At 56.3% G+C, this 20,689-nt stretch overlaps 1 protein-coding gene across 1 annotated transcript in view; it reads left to right on the forward strand.

Moving 5' to 3' along the window:
* Positions 1-17,919, forward strand: part of Tcf7 (transcription factor 7) — a 29,490-nt gene extending 11,571 nt beyond the window's left edge. Inside the window, 9 exon segments of the mRNA XM_045153348.1 lie at positions 8,572-8,683; positions 9,532-9,622; positions 12,261-12,380; positions 13,035-13,197; positions 13,305-13,412; positions 13,796-13,844; positions 15,007-15,079; positions 16,363-16,531; positions 16,533-17,919. Coding sequence (XP_045009283.1) covers positions 8,572-8,683; positions 9,532-9,622; positions 12,261-12,380; positions 13,035-13,197; positions 13,305-13,412; positions 13,796-13,844; positions 15,007-15,079; positions 16,363-16,531; positions 16,533-16,730 — 1,083 coding nt within the window. The 3' untranslated portion in view covers positions 16,731-17,919.
* Positions 17,920-20,689: the final 2,770 nt, after the last annotated feature.

Raw genomic sequence — 20,689 nt, forward strand, 5'->3', positions numbered from 1 at the left:
CCAGCAAAAACAGAAAGTGGAGGCTGAAGAGATGGCTTAGCAGTTAAGGTGCTTATCTATGAAGCCAAAGGACACAGGTTCAATTCCTTGCACATGTGGTACCACATGCTGGTGGCACATGCATCTGGAGTTTGCTTATAGTGGCTGAAGGCCCTGGCACACCCATTGTTTTTGTATCTGCTTCTCTCTCTCTCTCTTTCTCTCTCTCAATTTCAAAAAAGAAAAACATGGAGAAGGATTTGTAAATGTTCTGTAAGACTGAGTCAGGCTTGTGTGTGACAGGATGGGGTGAAGCTGTCCCTTGGGGGATTTCTTCCTTCCCATCTGTGCTCCTCACTCAATCCAGAGCTTGCTGCTGGACTTCTCTGGGCCAGGTGCACCCATTTGAGCTAGTTTTCTAGGCCCTGAGTCTTGGGGATGGCTGGACTGAGAAAGTGGAGACAGCCCAGGCCTGGGAGTGATGCCCATGGGAAAGCTGCTTGGAGCCAGAGCCTCCTACCAGCCTTTTGGGGACATCATGAGGACGGTTTCTTCCTCTGTCTCCTGCCCCCCTGTTCCCATCGTTGCAGGCCAGCAAGGAGCTCGTTTGTCTGGCTTGATGGTGACCAGGCAGTGGACCAGAGGTCGTCGAGGACCAGCAGCCCTGACCTGGCACAAAGCGGGCTTTGTCTAGGGCGATGCTTGCTTTTGTCTTACTTTTTCTTCATTAGCACACCGCATGAGCAGTGGACATTTTACAGTGGAGAAGGACAGCCACAGAGACATCCAAGCGCAGAGGAAGGGTTTGAACTGAGCTCGTACGCGGTGCCCTCTAAGCAGTATGCATTTGTTCCAGGCAGTGGGGTGCTCTTGCGCTAGTCTGCTCCCCAAGATAGTGGTTTGCTGTCGGACATAGGCAGGGCCCTGAGTTAAAGCAACCCTAAGCTGCCTGGCACTCTTGGCTCCCCAGCCCCCCATTTCCTCACCATCAGGAACTCAGCATCCCCTGCCCTGCTTCTGCGCACTGTTCTCCAGGTGTAGGTCAACAAGAGCTGCGTAGCTGGATTTTGTGTGAACCTTTAACGCTGCCTCGTGAGGGCCTCCACCTCCGAGGACCCTGTAGCCTCTGCAGCAGCCCAGCCTTCCCTCTGGGCTTACACTGGCTGTGGGGCTGAGGGGGGAGCGCTTGGGGGCTGGGGACCTCCAGCAGCTTTTGGCCACACCTTGTCTTGTGGCCTTGTGAATAAACGGTTGGACCACATCCATACTGAGCTCCAAGGGCCTTAACTGGCAAAAGCTCTGAGAGTCAGCCCAGGTGAGCTTCGTGATATAACTCTGGATGGAAGTGTCCTCGGGACACACAGGCGGTGTAACAGTCCAGGTAACTTGTGGAGATCCTCGTGATGTCCTTTCCCAGAGACTGGCGGGACTGAGTCAGGCTGTGCAGGCTGAGGCCAGGCAAAGTGGCCTCCAAGCCTTCTTCCTCCAGCCACTGCTGACTAGCCATTTCAGCCCACCTGTCTGGGCCTTGTCTGAGCTCTACTAGACCAGCCTGTGCTGCAGAGCAAAACCCTGTTTCAAAAACAAAACCCCAGATTGTTTGTCAGGGTGTTGCACTGGCCATGAGAGCGGCAGAGTGGTGACGTTTGTGGCCAAGAGCCCAGAAGGGCTAGGCTCAGACCGGACCTGTCCCTGCTGCTGGGAGGCCGCGGGCAGGTCCCTGAGCTCTCGGCTTTGCCTTCCTCCTCTGCAGAATTTGCACCCCGGCAAGTGGAAGAGCCATGGGGTTTCAGGACAGGGTGCAACTCTGCAGACTGCTGGGCACTTAGTGGGTCATTACTGAGCTGGCAGTGCTGTAAGCTGTCAATCTAGATGCACCTCCACCATTCTCTTCCTCCCTACTCTGCACAGCCTTTGGCTTAGGCTGGAGAGATGGCTCAGTGGCTAAAGGCGCTTGTTTGCAAAGCCTGCTGATCTGGGCTCAATTCACCAATACACACATGAAGCCAGATGCACAAAATGGCATTTGTATAGAGTTCATTTGCAGGGCAAGATGCCCTGGTGTGCCCACCCCACCCCCCCCACACCATAAATAAATTAAAATATTGAGAGAAAAAAACCCTCTGGCTCTGCCCCTAGGGACACACAGCTTCTAAACTGCTTCAGGGCCTCCAGTCTTGCCTCCTCCTCCCTACTGCCAAGGTCGGCCAGGGCTGAGACCATTGTCCACGGTGGGCTTGGACGCCGGGCCCCGAGGAGCAGGGTGAGTGTCCCAGGCTGCTGCAGTCCTCAACCAGAATGCTGCTCAGCTGCGGCAGCTCCCGGAAGCTTATGTTTTCCTCTGAAAACATCCTGTCCTGAGGGGCGTTCACCTCAGAGGAGGAAGGAAAACGAATGCATAGAAACCACGAGAGGCTGAGGGCCCGGCTACTCAGCCGGCGGGGCTCAGCTCGCTCTGTGGGTGCCTTGGGCGGGCTGGGTGGAGGCCTGTGGTTTGCCAAGCGGCACACAGGGACTCCGGTCCTCGCCCACCTCCGCCGAGGCAGACCCGCTACCTGCTAGATACCAAGTCCATAACCCTGGCGGGCTGGCCACGTGGGCTTGGCAGGGCTCTGCAGCATGGCGGCAGCTTTGCTGCCCGCAGGTGTCACTGACGCGTCCTGGTTGAGGGTGTGCACAGCCCTGCCAGCTCTGCTGGCCTCGGCAGGGCCCTGTGCTCCGTGGTGGGCGCTTGCCAGGCGCTGAGCAGTGCTGTGAGCGAGACGCTTGCCAGCTGTCTTCCGCAGCTCGGTGTCCTGGGAGAGAAAGGGCAGGAGTGGGGGCTTTGCCAGCCTGTTACCCTCAGCCGGACCAGAGTGTGAGGGTCGGTCTTCCCCATTTGGAAGGTCTAGGGGACCTGCCTCTGGAAAGTTCTTTCTCACTGCCCCAGGCCCTGATGAGCATCCCACTTAGCTGTTAGCCACACTCCTGAGCACAGAGGCGTCACTGTTGCTGGACGCTGCTGCCACAGTTCTAGACATGGGGTGGGGTCCCCTGGGGACTGATGGCCTGTCGGCCGGACAACGTGGGAAAGAGAAGTGAGAGGTGGAATAGGCCTTTTGAGCAGAGCACCTTTGAGGGGCTGTTTGGCAGACCTGGGCTGAGGTTGACGCCATCCTGTGCCGTGCTCCTGGTGACAGGGGCCCTGGCATCCATGGCCTGGTGGCCATCCCCAGAGCAATCCTGGGAACTGGTACCAGGCTTGATTTTTGACTTTCTGGTCATTCTCACTCCCAGAAGACCACAAAAGAAAGCCAAGGGGCTTCAGCCGCTAAGTAGATGTCCCTTGACCTCAGGTGGTCTCAGCTCCCCCAGGGTCCAGACCATGCTGCTGTGACCCTCTGCCCAGTGCTGCCCAGTGCTCCCTTGACATGGACCCTGCAGAGCCTTGTACTCCTGACCTGGATACCCAGTCTAGTTCATTCAATGGAACAATCAAGACACGAGTGACAGAGGTCAGGGGTCGGGCACCTCCTCAGAATGAAGGCACTGAGGGCTCCTGGAGGTGGTCTCACTCCTAGGAGCCCTGGACGATGGGAAGGACTTGGCCAAAACAAGACAGCCTGGAGAGACAGACCCCAGCCAGCAGACTGCTTTCCAGGATGCCCAGGCAGATTGCTTGCCAGGCTGGTAGAACCCCCTACCCGGGGTGGAGAGGTCAGAGGTGACCCGAGTCAGGAGGAGGAGCCAGCCTGGCAAAGAGCAGGAGGAAGCTTGGAGCGTTCCGCGTAGGGAGAGCCACTGAGGCTGCAGGACGACGCCGGTGTGGCCAGATGTGGTGGGGGACAGGACGCTACGGGTAGCTGTGGCCTTGAGGGCCAGTCAATCTGCCTTTCACCGCTAGGCTGGCTCCTGATGTCAGTAGACCCGGCAGGCAGGTGTAGTGGGAACCCCTGCCCCAGGGCTTCCTGGAGCTACTGTGGCATGGAGATGGAGGAGGCCAGACAGTGAACGCTGCGCACAGAAACAGTCTGCACGAGAGCAGTTGGCATCCCAGCTCTGCCAATCACTGGCCGTGTGCCCCTGTGCCTCGGTTTCCTCGTGTGGTTTTAGGAATGGCTCAGAACCGGGCCTGGCTCACACGCAGCCCTCAGCTGTTGTCAGCACATGAGGTTCTTGGGCTCAGAGTCTGCCTGGGCCCGGAGGGGCTCAGGGTCGCGTCCTGCTTCACCTCCCTGGGCTGCTTGGGAAGGGCCCCTGCCCCATCAGAGGAAATGGCAACTTTCTTCGCTGGGAAAGTGTTTTGTGGGGCTCAAACGCTTGGGGGTTTTCGGAGCCAACCGTCAGAGGCGAGGGAGTTTCTCTGCTGGCGGTGCGGGCGCCGCGTTCACAGCCCTGCAAGCCACGCCGACCTCTGCGGTCTGCAGGGAAAATGCCGACGGTGTTTATTTTCACCTGAGTCTGCAGGAAGTGGAGGCAGGGCAATCGGGGGAGGACAGGGGCAACCCAGCCAGGCCCCAGACCCAAGCCTGACTGTGAGCCGACGAGGCCTGCTCAGGACCCGTTTCCATCTCCCACGGCCTAGCCCTGTGCTGGCCTCCCTCCCAGCGGGCTGGAACCTGCTGAAAAGGGGGAGAGCCAGGTCGGGCACTGAGGGAGGGGCTTTAGTACCAGGAGGACGCGGTGGGTGTAAGGCAGCGCCATGGAGCGTCAGAAGCCTAGCAGTGGAGGGACAGGGCACCTCTGCTGGGCGAGGCGTGCTTTAGCAGGGCTGGCAGGGTGTCTCTTGGGCAGCTCTGGGGTCTGAATTCTGGACAGGTCACAGGCTATTAGAGCAGCTGCCAGAGCTCAGGCAAAAAAAAAAAAAAAAAAAAAAACAGGCATCTGGGTTGCCTGATGGTGAAATATGGACCAAGGCGAAGTCACCGACACGTTCACACATCCCGTTGTGCTGTGAACACTTACTGCACACTCAGCTGAGTCTCAGCCATCGGTGAGGAGAGAGGCGATGCTCATGGCCCAGTGTGGACAGTCCGCTCAGGCCTGGGTACAGTCACCACCTGCAGGAGAGGGAAGGAGGTGGCACTCCAGTCACTGGGCTTCCCGTACACATGCCAGGTCCTGGGTGACCCCACCCTGTTGTCTGGGAAGTTGGCCCTGCGGCAGCCTTGTGCTGAAGCCCTGGAGCGGGACGTTCTGCTGGCTGGGGGTGTCAGGGGCCCCTGTGCCAGACGGTTCCCCCTGGCTAGCACCACCAGGCGTGGAGGGGCTGGGAGGTGAGGTGAAGCGGCAGCCTGCACGAACGTGGGAAGGAATGGCCAGGCCCTCGGTGTCTGCCCTGGAGCCCTTGGCCTCCCAGGGCCTCTAGCTGCGGGCTGGGTATGTGCCCCGCCCTGCCCACCCAGCACCTCTGTGGTTTGGCTGCGGACTCCTACTTAATGAAGCGTGCCCCCAGGACCCCTACCTCCGTGCTTCCATACACATGCAGGGCGAGCAAGAGCTGCGGGCCGAGCAGGATCTCTGAGGTTTCCTAGCCCAGCCTGAGCCACGGCACAACCGGGGCTCGGGAAGCAAAGCTGAACGTAGGCGGCCGTGGCAGGAGCGGCGCCTGCCCTCCGCGGCGATGAGGCTCGCCCTCTGGCCAGCTTGGTCACATGCGTCGGGATAGAAAAGGTCTCAGAGGTTTCTGGGGAGCCCCCTACATAATAGATCTCTGCAGTTGCTCCCCACACCCTAGCACAAAGCAGGAGTTTGCCTCTGTGGCCAGTGAGGAGTATAGCACTGAAACTCTTGTTACAAGGGGAGAGACTTCAGGTCCTCAAGGAATGAGGTAGGCCCAGGGTCCTAGAGCGAAGAGGCAGTGAAAGCTTCACAGGCTTAGAGCTAGCCTTCCCAACTAACTTCACATTATGGTACACTTAAAAATGTTGTTACCAGCCTGGTGTGGTTGGCGCACGCCTCTAATCCCAGCACTCGGGAGGCAGAGTAGGAGGATCGCTGTGAGTTTGAGACCAGCCTGGAACTACAGAGTGAATTCCAGGTCAGCCTGGGCTAGAGTGAGACCCTGCCTTGAAAATTTAAAAAAAAAAAGTTGTTACCAAGCCAGGCATCGTGGCTTACGCCATGAATCCAGCACTCAGGAAACTGAGGTCGGAGGGTCACTGTTGATTCTGGCACTACAAAGGGGGTTCCAGGTCACCCCAGACTAGAGTGATACCCTACCTCAAGACAAACAGAAACAAGCTACTAGAGAAGGGTACTGGGGCGATGTGCCAGTGGGGAAGTCCTGGGCATCGTGAGCAGAGGGGACAGTGGGAAGGGAGCTGGGGTTAGGAGGGGGAAGTGAGCCCGTGTGAGGAGATGCATTAGGAAGGCCACGGAAGGGTTTAGGCAGAGGAGTGTGAAAGCTGGTGTGTGTGCCTGCTGGAAGCCTGGTTGAGGGAGGGAGGAGGCAGCCACAGCTGACCAGGTGAGAAGTGAGGATGGCTTGGCCTGGGTAGGAGACGGGGAAGAAGCGATTTGAAGGGAGAGCATTGGAATCTGCCGACAGGTGGACGTGGCTGTGAAAGGAAAGGTGTTTGGTGTGAGCCCCTCTTCAGGTCGAGGAAGGACGGCATTGCCAGTGATGGAGGAAGACGAGAGCAAAGCAGCATGGAGGGTGGAAAGTTCAAGGCTGTGATTTGGGGGTGTCATGTTTGGAGTGTGTTAGTCCCATGGGCGCTGAGTAGACGTTTGGAGAGTGGAATTCTTGGGAGAAGCAGGGCTGGAGTCAGAAGTGTGAAGACACCTAAAGCAAAGGAGACAAGGGGATGGGCAGTGTGACACAGGCCAGGAAAGGGGAGCACATGAGCTGGGGGACAGTGAGGCAAGTGGGGTGTCCCAAAGCCAGGTGACAGACACAACTTCAAGGACGAGGTAGAATTGTGACTGATGAGGCCCAGAGACCGTGTAACATGGGAGAATGTCACAACTTAGGCCATGGAGGTCCTTGGTGACCTTGGCAGGGGTCATCTGGTGGAGCAAGAGAGGAGCTGCGTGGGACTGAGGGGCTGGCGAGGCAGGGAACAGGCTGTACCTGCCGAGGCGTCGGCAGCCGGGACGTGGAGGCGCATCCAGACAGGAGAAGTGGCAGCCGGCTGGTCCGGTACTGTAGTGGGAACGAGATTGCTTTTGCCTGGTAACGTGGCAGGTGATCAACGCCTGAAAGATGCCCCATGTGTTCACCCATCCCCCGCTGCCCCAGCTCGCGCGTCTCCTGCTGGTAGACGACACCTGTCGGCACACCTGTCTCAGGTGCTGAGGACAGAGGGACGCCCGCGTGGCCCACGACTGGAAGCGGGAAGCCGGGGAGGTGGTGGCAGGTCACAGCTGCTGCAGAGGCCCAGGCCCCATGCTCTGGCTGCTGTGGGGCTTGTGCCTGGCTCTCTTCTGCTCTCCCTGGACCTCCAGTAGCTAAGTGCCAAGGGACCAGTGCCATGTCCCATTCTCATGAGAGCAAACAAGACTGTAAAGACTGCAGCCGAATTTGCCAGTGGGAAATTTTGCTCCCTGAGTCAGGATGGAGGCCAGGCCACATCCTCTCATTACTGTTTTGTCTCCAAGATGTCCTATTTCTTTTGTGCCATGGGTCAGAGATCACTCAACTGGGCTTTCAGCCAGCAGCACCCCAACACAGGCTTCTCTGGGCAGGAAGCTGAGCCCCAATTGTAGATAGGTTTCCAGAGTCATGACCTGCACAGCGTACTGTAGACATGCATGCGGGGCCCTGGGCCTGGCTGGGTTGTGTGAGAAGACAGGAGCCCTGTTCTCAGCCTGCTGACTGAGGCGTCTCTGGGCAGAGCACTTGACCATGTGAAGAGTCAGAGTTGGGAACCAGACAAGCCAAGGCGGGGCAGGTTGGCGCTGGAGGGAGCCAGGCCAGGCTCGGCCTAGTGCCCCTGAGTGAGGGGCTGTTAGGGTCCTGTCCTGAGTCAGCACATGCACCCGTCTGTGGTGGGACAGTGGACTCAGGACCGGTCAGGGGTTAGAGGAGGAAAGAGTGCCAGGCCCCGTAGCCTGGGGCTGGTGGCTGTGAACAGTCCTCGGAGAAACAGGGATACCTCTGGGATCAGGAGGTAAGGAAGGCTTTCCGACAGGTGAGGCTCCTGGCATGGAGGGCCCTAGAAGGCTAAGAGCTCACAGCAGCTCAAATTGTTTGTGCCATCCAGGGGCTAGTAGACAGGAGGGCAGTGCCTGGACACGGGGTACTTGGGATGGTGCCCTCCGCCCTGAGGCGTGTGACTCTGGCCGTCATCGTACGTGCTGAGCATGCACACGTAGCGCTGTGGGGAGGCGGTGCTCCCCTTCCTCTCGTCTGAGGGGCCCGGGAGCTTCTGGGGTCGTCCGTACCTCACTGTAGGCATGCTGCGGTTACAGACACAGGGTTTAGGGGTCCAACCTGGGTACTCACACTGGGGCAGCAAGAGCTTCAGCCACTGAGCCATCTTCCTAACACCCTGACCGCCACTTGCGACAGCTGGCCTGCCCCCCAGCTCACTGCGACTGCCTGTATACCCCCAGCACCTTCCTCCCTGTGACCCCCAGGCTCTCTTTCCCTCCTACTTGTTTTTTCAGCACAACAAGGCCAGTCAGGCTCCCCATGGTGCCCCCCAGCTCTCTCCTCTCTACGAACATTTCAGCAGTCCACACCCCACGCCTGCACCTGCGGACATCAGCCAGAAGCAAGGTATGGCTGGGGTGGGGGGGAGCCCAGTGAGACTGGAGTGTGGGCTAAGTTCCTGGCTTCTGGGGACATTTTACAACTGAAGGACCTGGAGCTATGCAAACCCAGGACCCAAAGAAAATGCCAGAGAAAAAAAGGTGTGGCACATACCTATCATTCCAAAACTTGGGAGGTTAGAAGCAGAGGCAGGAGGATTGCGAGTTCAAAGCCATCCCAGACTACATACTAAGTTCTAGACCAGTCTGGGCTACAAAGCAAGACCCTGCCTTTAAGGGGGAGAAAAAAAAAAAAAAGAAAGGTACTAGGAGCCTGAGGGCACCCGAGGGTAGTGAGAGGCGATGCCAGGTCACACTGAGAGGCCCCCAGGGCAGACATGAGAGCAGCACCGCCCGTGACTGGTGAAGTCACAGCTCAGCCTTCCTCACAGGCAGCGAGAAAGTGGAAAGTGCTGGTTGATGTGGCTGATTCACCTCGGCCCAGACAGAGTCATTCTGAAATCCACCATTGCCAGCGGTGGGAAACCTGCTGACTCCACCCCAGGCTCGGTTCCTCCACGACCCAGAGGCCTGACTACCTTCTGCAGGCCAGAGAGGACGGGGCGAGCCGAGCTCTGGCTCCCACTCGAGCGATTCGTGCGGCGGCGCAGGCAGCCCCCGCTACCTCTGCCCTCGGCCGCCTCCCCATCGGGCCCCTGCTGGCGGCCTGCAGCACGTCTGGACCCAGCCGATGCCTGGATCTCTAGCAAGGGGTGGGGTCCTAGAGGCCCGTAGAAGGAAGGCTGTGAGGTGCAGTGACATTGAAGACCCCCCCAGCTCAGGCTGACCCCCTTACTTGACCCCTTTCTGCTGCAGGAGTTCACAGGCCACTGCAGACCCCTGACCTCTCTGGGTTCTACTCTCTGACCTCAGGCAGCATGGGACAGCTCCCCCACACAGTGAGCTGGTAAGTGTGAGCCCGATGGGGAAAGGGCACTGTGCCCTGCTGTTCCTCCTCCTCCCACCTCTGCTGAGCCCCCGGGAGCTCTAGCTCTACCTGGCTCCAGGCCAGGGATCCTGGGGGCCGCCTGGCTTCAGGCATCCCCTTGGTAGCCTGCCATACTTCCTCTGGGGAGGTAGGAGCTGCCTGCTGGTCTCAACCCCATTGCACCTAAGTTCATGAGAAGTGTGAGGAGGAAGAGGTGGGCCTGAGCAAAGAGGTGACAGGTGACTAGCCGAGTTTCCTGGAGGGCAGGGAGGTACTTCCTAGGGGCCTCGGTGTCTGCCCCTGGTTTGTCCCTTCCCTGGCAGCTGCTTGAGGAGCAAGGTCCTTCCTAGGCCTGTGGCGCCTCCTTGTGCCAAGCAAGCTCCTGACTAGGAAAAGGAACCCCATATCAGGCGTGGCTGTGAGTCTGAATTTGTTCTCCACTGGATTGAGCCTCATTGGGTCACTTGGCCTTTTACTCATTAACCAGTGTGGCCTGAGCAGGTCTCTAGCTTCTCCGGAATGGGGCAGTCATCCAGTAGCAGGAAGATTGGCCTCACAGGAAGAGGGAAAGTATGATGCTCAAACGGGCCCACTGCCCCTTCCCACCTGCCCTTCCATTTCCAGGCTGTCTTTGGACAAAGCTCCAGCCTAAATACAAATCAGGCCTACCCTTATGATTATTCCCAGAACCAAGCTGGAGCGAGAGTGCTCACAGCCGAACCTGGTGGAGCCAGGCCAGGGATCCACACAGGCAAATCTCTGGCCAGCATCCTGAAAGAATCCCTAGGCCAGAAGCTCCACAGTTCAGAGACATGAGCCCGGAAGAGGATACTTACCCACAAGGCGCCAGTTAAGGCTGTAGGCACAGGGAGGGGAGCCCTGTTCACAGTGGGCTGCCAGGAGAGAGGTGGGGTATGGTAGTCCTGTGCATTGAGCCTTGTGCGCTGGGCAGCCCTAGTACATTCTGGGCTTGCCCAGTACCTGACCCAAGCAAGAAGCTAACTCCTCTTACAGCACCTTGACTGGGGCTGCAGGCAACTAAGGACACCTCATTCAGCTTGCAGTGTCTGGGCTTTTGGGAAAGGGTTACCTAGGCAAGACTTGAAGAATGATCAGCAGTTGAAGCATGCTAATTGGGGCAGAAGAGCAGTGTAGACAGTGATAATGGAGGGTGAAAAGGCCCTGGACAGCTGTCAGCCCTCAACTGTCAAGGAAATAAGGTGAGGGAGGCTGGCTGTTAGTACCTAAAGCAAAGTTGCTAAGCAGGGTCCAGGGAGGTCGCCTCACTTCCAGCCCTTCGACGCTGGTACAAGCTGTCGGCAGAGGTTGCCCCCTGGTGGCAGTTGTGTGCAACACACAATGGAAAGATCCCAGCAGAGAAACACGCTCACACTACAGTATGGGTCCAGCCACCCAAGGTGTGAAAGTCCTTCCCCATGTCTGGCTAGCAGCCAGACTGCTAACAGCTGTCTCTCCCAACCACAGGCCCAGCCCTCCTCTCTACCCCCTGTCCCCTTCCTGCGGATATAGACAGCACTTCCCCGCCCCCACTGCAGCCCCTGGCGCCCCCTACCCCAGGTGAGTCCCCTGTTCTGGCAGTCAGGCACCTGCTTCCTTCCTGTTGCCCAGGCTTCAGTGCCCATGTAGGGCTGTGCTCAGGCCGGTGTTTACCCTGTGTTAGTCGTTTGTCCATTTGTCCGTCTGTCATCTTGGAGATCCTTGTTCTATGCCTGAGAATGAAGCTAGTGGGATTGAAAAGCCTCAGCCCAGGCCACAGGGCAGCTGTGTTCTGCCCTTCTGCTGGGCCTCATCCTGAGGCAGCACCTTTCCGTTGAAGTGTCCCTGGCCTTTGGTCTGTACGGTCAGCCTGCGCAGGTCGTAGAGTGCACGCAGCAGGAGGCAGTGACCTCCATAATGGCAGGAAAGAGGTCGGAGGTGAGCGCGTCTCTTCACTTAGCTCATTCTCCCAGGGACAGACCTGGTGACAAGCACACAGCGGAACCTAGGGTAACAGTGACACGGCACCCACAGCTAAGTGGGCCGGCAGGATGGGCTGGTCAAGGCTCAGACACACACCAGCCAGGCAGGAAGCATCAGGGCGAGGCTCACGGGAAGAGTTCATTTCCTGCCAGGTAGAAGTGGGCACTGGCTCGAGTCTGAGGCAGGAAGACGGACGGAGTATGTCAGTAGGGTACTTGAGGCAGGGCTGTGCTGGCCCCAGGAAGGACCCTGGCTTTTATGCTGTGACCAGCAGGGCAGGGTAAGCAGAAATAGCCAGGGACATTCTTTTAAAAGGCCAGTTAGGCTGCTGTATGGAGGAGGGTTTGGAGAGGTCAAGTAGGAGTGAGGAGCCCCACAGGCTCCAAGGCTGGGCTGCTTGGGGCAGGTAGTGAGGAGGAGGGAAGATACAAAACTGTTTGGGATTTACTTAGTAACCACCTGAAAGGCACGCTGGACTCCAGCAGTGTCTGTGCAGTGTGCTGGGGGCAAGCATTGGCATATTCTCTGTACTGTGTCCAGGCCAGTGGACGTGTCCTCATACCGTGCAGGCGCCTCCATGCAGGTTAAGTCTGACCCATGCCTGCTGGCTCAGTGTTCCTTCTCCTCCTGCCCTCAGGTTCACCCACCCCTCGTTGATGCTGGGATCTGGTGTGCCTGGTCACCCAGCAGCCATTCCCCACCCGGCCATTGTGCCCTCCTCAGGGAAGCAGGAGTTGCAGCCCTATGACCGCAGCCTGTGAGTGAGAATACGTAAGACGGGAATACGTAAGATGGGCAGAGGGAGACAAACAGGTATGGGCCTGGCAGGTGAGCAGAACTCCACTCAGCGGGCGTGGTGGCGCACGCCTTTCATAAGCCCAGCACTCCGGAGGCAGAGGTAGGAGGATCGTCATGAGTTTGAGGCCAGCCTGGGACTACAGAGTGAGTTCAAAGTCAGCCTGTACTAGCGTGAAACCCTCGTAAGGGAAAAGAAAAGAACTCTTCAGTCAGTCAGAAGACAGGTTTCCCATGGGGCTTCGGGGCTGATCCCAGGTAGCTCGAAGGACTACCAGGAAGGCCCAGCCAAGCTGCTTGGTGCCTCTGGCTCCCGACCATCATCACTGTGCTTGCTTTAGAAGCAGGAGTGGGAGGGAGGAAAGAGGAACAGAGGTTTTGTCCCAACCAAGGTGGGGGATAAGTCCTTATGCATGCTTTTCCCAATTGGCTAGTGCATCCCTGAAAAGGAATACTTGGCTGTCTGCTCCCCTGTGAGGCAGTTAGAAGATGGCACTAGGATTTTGTAAATGCCATGGGTACCCACACTAGTGGAGAGGTGGCCCTGGGGAATGAGGGCAAGGTGAAGGTGGGGCGGGTGCGCCTGAGCCAAGCAGCTTGGGCATGTGGCCCACAGGAAGACACAGGCAGACTCCAAGGCGGAGAAGGAAGCCAAGAAGCCGACCATCAAGAAGCCCCTCAACGCCTTCATGCTCTACATGAAGGAGATGAGAGCCAAGGTCATCGCCGAGTGCACACTCAAGGAGAGCGCTGCCATCAACCAGATCCTGGGCCGCAGGGTGAGGCCGCTGGCAAGTGGGGGTTGGCAGGGATGACCCTGATGCCCTTCATCCTGGCGCACCTTGCTGACCCCAATGTACCCGTCCGTGCCCTTTTCCCGTTGCAGTGGCATGCGTTGTCTCGGGAGGAGCAAGCCAAGTACTACGAGCTGGCCCGCAAGGAAAGGCAGCTGCACATGCAGCTGTACCCGGGCTGGTCTGCGCGCGATAACTACGTGAGTGGCCAGATAACGCTGCAAGGGTGGTGGGGACCTTTAAGATAGCACGTCACAGGCCACCACCACAACAGGGCAAGGGAACTTGTGTCCTGGCCATACAGATGAGATGGGGAGTCCAAGGCCTCCCTTGACAACCACAGAAGAGGAAGCTTTGGGGAACTGTCCCTAGAAAGAGGCAGCTCTCCACTCCAGAAGGCATTCACTTGTGGGCTGTTGCCCAGTATCTGGTTGGGCCACATGGGAACGGGAGGAAGGGACCTCTGTTCAGATTGACGAGGGAGGGAGGAGCCGCTAGTGCGCCACATGCAACAGCCTGGCAGAAAGTCGCCAGGAAAAGCCAGGCTGCAGAGCTCTGAGAGCATCCCTCCTGTTCTCTCCAGGGGAAGAAGAAGAGACGGTCAAGAGAGAAGCATCCGGAGTCCACCGCAGGTGAGCCTTGCTTCAGCAGCAGTGGGTGCCTCTCCAGGTTCCCATCTCAAGAGCAGCCCTGCTCTGGCCAGAGGAGGGGCGGCGCACTGGGCCAGGAGCCTTCGGGGCCGGGGCCTCTGCAGCCCACAAGGCCGTCTCAGCACGCCCCGGGAAGACTAGCACGAGCCGCTTCACGAAGCCACCGGCACACCGCTGGTACTTACAGCTAGCTTCCACAAGAAAACCTGACCGTGTGGTTCTGCACATAACCCAAGCCAGGCATGCTGGCTGAGTCTCTGATGTGAGGAACAGGGTATCTGTGCAGAGGCCAAGCAGGGCCTATGCCTAGGCCCAGTGGTAGTCTCTGTCACCCACCCAGTTCGGGGCAAGCAGGGCTGTGAAGAGGCCCGAGTGAGCCCACCCACTGTGGACCTCCTTCCCATGGCCTGACTCGCCTCAGCTCCCACTCCCATGGCACGCTCAGCTGTGGCACGGGAGCTGGAGCTAGGGCTGGGCAGGCCCAGAGCACCGCGCGGGCTCTTCTCAGAGGACAGGACGGGCCTCCTTTCCATGAGGAAGTGTGGAGTGCAAGCCTGAGCTGTAGCCTTGGCCTTCTCGGGAATGTGGGTCAGAAACTGGACACTGGCAAAAATGAAGACAAAGTCAGGTGTGGTGGTACACGCCTTTAATGCCAGCACTTGGGAGGCAGAGGTAGGATCACTGTGAGTTCAAGGCCAGCCTTGGACTACCGAGTGAGCTCCAGGTTAGCCTGAGCTAGTGAGACTCTACAGCAAAAAGAAAGAGAAAGATCGGGTATAGGGCAGGCATTTGGGGGAGATGGAGTGATAGAAAATTGTACTTCTGGAACCTCCCTGCCAGAAAGGGTCTAATTAGCCACGGGGAGGAGCCAGCCTGAGAGGGCACCCTGCACGCTCTCATCATCCTCCCCACTGACTTCCTAATGCCCGGCTGGATGCCTACCTCTTCTGATGCCTTGCTTTGGTCCCTAAGGTATCCCTTGGGGCCAGCTGTGCCATGGGGAGGTCCATTCTGCCACGGGGGCTATGGGGCATCTGTAACTGGCTAACACTGATGTTACCTCTTCTTTCTGGGCCCTGCTCTGCCCTGCTGCCTGCCTCCTCGCCCTCTGCCTGCTCTGCCCCTCTGGCATGGCTGTGAGCAGATCCTGGCTCGCCTAAGAAATGTCGTGCTCGCTTTGGCCTCAACCAGCAGACGGATTGGTGTGGTCCGTGCAGGTGGGTTTGTCCCCACCATCACTCTCCCTTTGCTTCACGCTGCTCCCAACTGCACTTGCTCTGCTGGGCTGGCATCTCCCTTGTTTGGTCCTGGGAGAGAAGGAACCCAAGTCTCCCCAAATGGAAGCGAACAATGAGCACAGCTTGTGGAGAGCACTGGTGGGACACGACAGGCTTAAGCGAGGGCTCTGGGGTCAGCCAGGCCTAGCAGGTCTTCATCAGACACGTCTACTCCTAACACTTAGGGGGCCTGAGCCCAGCTCCAAGCCTCAACATCAAGGCTGGCCTGCTCCCTCGTCTGCTCTAGTGGGATCCTTGCTTGAATCCCTTAGAGCTCTCAGATCTGAGGAAAGCGAGGTGGAGACATTAGAGGACCCTTTAAATAGTGATTGCCAGGCATTTATACCTGCATTTTGTAGTTACAAGGCCAGAGGCTGGACACGTTGGAGGACAATAGCCAGAGGGCCCTGTGGTGGCACCAAGCAGAGAAATCCTTGAGGGTTCAAAAAGATTTACCCACTAAAGTAGTTAAAGTTGCCTTAGTCAGGTTCAGGCCAGGCAGGACCTAGGCTGAGGGTAATGTGGACAGCCAGGTCCTTGGCTCTAAAGAGGCCAACCATGTGCCTCTTGTGTTCCCTATACAAAGGCAATGAGCAAAGGCACATGTGCACGCACGCACACTTGTACATTGGGAAACAACCCTGTCCCCACGGGAGCACTGACTGTTCCCTCCATTTGGTGCTGCTCAAAAATACAAACTGGCTGGGTGTGGTGGAGCTTATCTGAGAGGCTGAGGCAGAAAGGGTTATCGTGAGTTTAGACCAGCCTGGGCTACACAGGGAGTACCAGGTCACAGCTGCTGTCACACAGCAAGACCCTGTCTTACTATGTAATAATTCTGCGTCCTAGAAGACTCTAAGGTGGTACTGGGCAAAAGCCACTGCCCATTTCTTTTGCCACTAGCCCAGTTCTGAGGACTAGGACTGCTCTGCCAAGGACACACACATCACACACCGGGAGACGGTTCCCTTAGAAAACAGGTGGCAGCCTGGAGACCTAGCCACACAAGGGCAATATGCTGCCATCTTATGGCTACACTGGGAACTACACTTGCCCAGAGGGCTGACTGATGCAGGGCCAAGGAAACAGGTTCCCCAGCCAGGTCATGGGAAGAGGACAAGAAGTGAGCCAGCCAGGTCTGAGCATTGATGCTATTTTTTGGTTGTGGTGTATGACTCTGAATTCACCCTCTGTTTACAGATAACTCTCTTCACTATTCCTAGGAGGAAAAAGAAATGCACTCGGTACTTACCCGGAGAAGGCCGCTGCCCCAGCCCCGTTCCTTCCGATGACAGTGCTCTAGACTGCCCCCGGTCCCCAGCACCCCAGGACTCACCCTCATACCTTCTGCTGCCCCACTTCCCCACAGAACTGCTTGCTAGCCCCGTGGAGCCGGCACCATCATCCACAGGTCTCTCTGAAGCTCCCCGTCTCCCAGCCCCTGGGCCCTCTCAAGTCCCCCACAGCACTCTGCAGAGTGCACAGGTACAGCAACAGGAATCTCAGAGACAGGCGGCCTAGTGTGCACAGGCACCTCCTCCTCCAGGGACCAGGCCCAGCCCAGGAGGAAGCAGTCCAAATCACACAGTAAGCAGTGCTGAAGACCCCCAGGCTGCACTTCTTCCGGAAGACGACCCTCCGTCCAGGGGTGGGGAGGCCGCTGGTGCAGATGTGCACCTGTCTCGTGCAGAGCACCCTGGTCCCCGGATGCCTACAGCAGCCTGCACCTCTCCTCCCGTATCATTTGTCTTGCGAGCCAGCTGCCCCTGCTGCCCTTGGCTTTTCTGCTGTGGGTCATAGACGGGCCGCACCGACCCTTCTCTGTCAGTGCCTCTTCTGCCCCCTGCATGCCAGACACTTCCTGGACCAAGAGTGACCTAGTTTATAAAGCAAACGTGAGCATGCTCACAACCACAAAAGGCAAGAGAACACTGCTTCTCTTAAGGGAATTGAGAGGCTGTGTTCACAAGAAAACCAGCAGCTGCTCATGAGCTGGCCCAGAACCCTCTTACCTTACTCTCAGGAGCTTGCAAGAGGAGGGAATGAGATAGGTTAAATTCAAGCCTCTGAGCCTAGGCAAAGGAGTAACCTGAGACTACCCTCCCTATGCCAGGGGAGCATGGGTGGAGGGGAGTGTCCAGCTCTAACTGAAATTACTTCTTTTGGAAATGGTTCCTGAGAGACACCAGCCTGAGGCCCTGATTCCAAGGCCCAGGCACTAGGAGCCAACGTGCAGCTTCTGCTCAGTGCCATTTCCAGCTCCCCCATCAGTTCAGCCGGCCTCAGGCGGGCAGCTAGACTGAGAAGGCGATTCCCAAACCTCCCCCACACACAGCCTATCATAGCACAGTGGCTTCAGTCTCACTTGGGCTGCAGCAGAGGCCAGGACAACAGAAGGAGCCAGAAAACCTCTACTAGTAGATATGGGTTTTCACTGCAGCCTACTATAAGTTTTTGAGCCAAGCTTCAACCCTGAGCCTTGAAAAACAAGTTTGTTTGTTTTTTTTAATTTAACCTGTTTTTGTGTTCTCACTGTACGTAGCCTGAATCCAAAGAAAAAGGGCTGTCTGTCCTCCACACATCCCTCAAGAAAAAAAACTTTAGTTCCTACTTTAGCCACTGTTTTCTCAGAATCCAAAGCTCACATTTGTAGTGTTACAAGAAGTCTTGAAAAGAGAAAGACCAATGTAGTATTCAAGATATTTTTGTATTAATGCATTATAATAGAAAAACTTTTTTAAGCATGGGAATAAAGATACTTTTTACTGGGTTGTTTTCAAGGCTTGACTCAGGAATAAGTGTTTCAGTAAGCAAGGCCTGATACATCTCTTCTCAGCAGCCACACAACTTGGGAGTTTACGTTTCAAGACTTCCAGCCTACAGAAACCAAGGGCTCCTCTCACCTCCCCTAAGAGTTTGTGGTCCTGCCCCATCTCAGGGGCAGCTCATGCTGGATTATAAGCTGCCCAGTGCAGACACTGAGCCAAGCACAACCTGAAGCAGGTGTGCAGACTGACTTCCTGAGGGGGGCCGCGCTCTACACGTGCTCTGATGCTAGTAGCGCTCCACCAAAGCTGGTAAGGCACTTAAGTGTTGTTCCTGTTTTCATACAAGACCTGTGAAGTCTGAATGGTAGCCTCTACCCTACACCCCACTTTTTTTTTTAATTTTTTTTGTTCATTATTTATTTATTTGAGAGTGACAGACAGAGAGAAAGCCAGATAGAGGGAGAGAGAGAGAATGGGTGCGCCAGGGCCTCCAGCCTCTGCAGACGAATTCCAGATGCGTGCGCCCCCTTGTGCATCTGGCTAACGTGGGTCCTGGGGAACCGAGCCTCGAACCGGGGTCCTTAGGCTTCACAGGCAAGCGCTTAACCGCTACGCCATCTCTCCAGCCCTACACCCCACTTTTTACACGCAGTGTCTATGTTAAAGCACACTAACTTCTGAAGACCGTGAATAGAAAAGGCATAAAGTCACCTCAATAAGGTCAGCCATAAGAGTAGAATGTCAGGAAATACTTTGGGCTATAATGCACTGTAGTTTTTGTTGTTTTTAATTTGCAAGCAGAGAGAAGTGAGACAGAATGGGTACACCAGGGCCTCCCACCACTGCAAACACTCGAGACGCATGTACCCCTTGTGCATCTGGCTAACGTGGGTCCTGGGGAGTTGAACCTGGGTCCTTTGGCTTCTCAGGCAAACATCTTAACCGCTAAGCCACCTCTCCAGCCTGTGTTGTATCTTCTGAATTCATGTGTAAGTATAATCACTCACAGTAGTAGCCAGAAGGCTAGGCATGGTGACACAGCACTATAATCCTGGCACTCGGGAAGCAGGGGCAAAAACACTGCACGTTCAAGGGCACAGACCCTGTCACTCCTAAGTAAACAAATGTAGGCCACTGGAGGTCGAAGTCCTAGACGTGCCTCTTTGGAAGCAGTTAAGATGACCAGCCAGGCTCTGTGCACCTGTCTCATTTCAAAGAGTCCACTCTGGCTACTGGCCTGGTTGTTTCAAAAGCCACATTCTAACCAGGGCTTGTTGCAAAGCTAGTTCTCTGTATCTGATCGAGTGTGTCACAGAGCACAGTGAGTCAGGGACAGTACACTCTTTGTATGGTGCAAGACGAGGAGGGTGCGCTGAGGACACTGAAGTAGCTTTGTTACAATCAGACCAGTTATGTAGGATAAAAGACTTAAAAAGGAAACCCAAATCCTCCCAAATCACACCACCACATTCCTATGAGACCTGAGGATGACCGGAGGGCGGAAACTCAGTTCAACTTTAAATCACACTAGTCCCTTCTCACAGCCAGCCAAGAACTAACCTAGTTTTCTGAGATATCACAGGACAGGAAGCCCATGGCCTCTCGCCATCCCAGACAAGTGGCACACTCTAAGACTTCGTGTAATACGGAGCACTGCTGTCTCCACAGCTATGCTCCGTCCTGCGCTACAGTGAAAGCTCAGCCCAGCCAGCTTGCAGGCAAGGCCCCGGTGTGAAGACAGAAATTCCTGTTCCTAGAAGCTCCATGGATAGACAGACACATCTTTTTCATCCACACCCCCCCCACACACACACACACAACGCAGGGTTTCACTCTAGCCCAGGCTGACCTGGCACACTCTAGCTCCAGGCTAGCCTTGAACTCAGTCATGTTACCTTGGCCTCTTGAGTGCTGGGATTAAGAATGCCATGCCTGGCTGCTATGCCCATCATGAATGGTTCCTATGGCTTCAGCTCTTTTGGGCTGTGGAAGGCCCAAGCAGGCTCTGAAGTACTGCCTAGCTCTGCTCAGACATGTGGAGGGCTCCAAGTAAAAAGATACAGAATGGCACTTTACATTCTCCCCAGACAGGAAGAAAAGAAATCAGTTTCTAGGGAACAAAGAGGCAAGGGCAGCAAGGCCAGGTTAAATGCTCCTTGTGAGGCTGCCGTATCGAAGTAAAACTTAAGATCCTAGCCAGTTACGTAAGAGCTGAGCTGGCTTTGTAGTTGGGAGTGCTGCAGTCTCTTCCTCAGCACGCTTCAGCACGCTCTCGAGGCAACGCGGGGCAGCCAGATGTGATGCACGCGCTTGGAATCCCCACTTGAGAGGTGGATGAGTTAGGGCCACAGTGAGTGTGAGACAGCCTGAGCTGAGAACCCATTTCAAAAAACCAAGTAAAAAGAAGCTTCTGGCTGGGCGTGGTGGCACACACCTTTAATCCCAGCACTATGGGAGGCAGAGGTAGGAGGATCACTTTGAGTTTGAGGCCACCCTGAGACTACAGGGTGAATTCCAGGTCAGCCTGAACTATAGTGAGACCCACCTTGAACAAGGAAGAAAAAAAAAAAAAAAAAACCATTCTCGGGTCTGTAAGCATTTAACAAGCTTGTAAACCCAGAGGATTGGGAGTTTAAGACCAGCCTCAGCTACACAGACTTTCTCAAATAAATTTAACAAGGTCTTCGGAAACAAAGTAGCTCATTCAAGCACACTCCAGTTTCAATTCCTGCAATCACCTTCCTTCAGATCTCCAGTCTGGTTTTTTTTTTTTTGGGGGGGG

Source organism: Jaculus jaculus, chromosome 6 (assembly GCF_020740685.1).
Source record: "Jaculus jaculus isolate mJacJac1 chromosome 6, mJacJac1.mat.Y.cur, whole genome shotgun sequence".
Lineage (NCBI taxonomy): Eukaryota > Metazoa > Chordata > Mammalia > Rodentia > Dipodidae > Jaculus > Jaculus jaculus.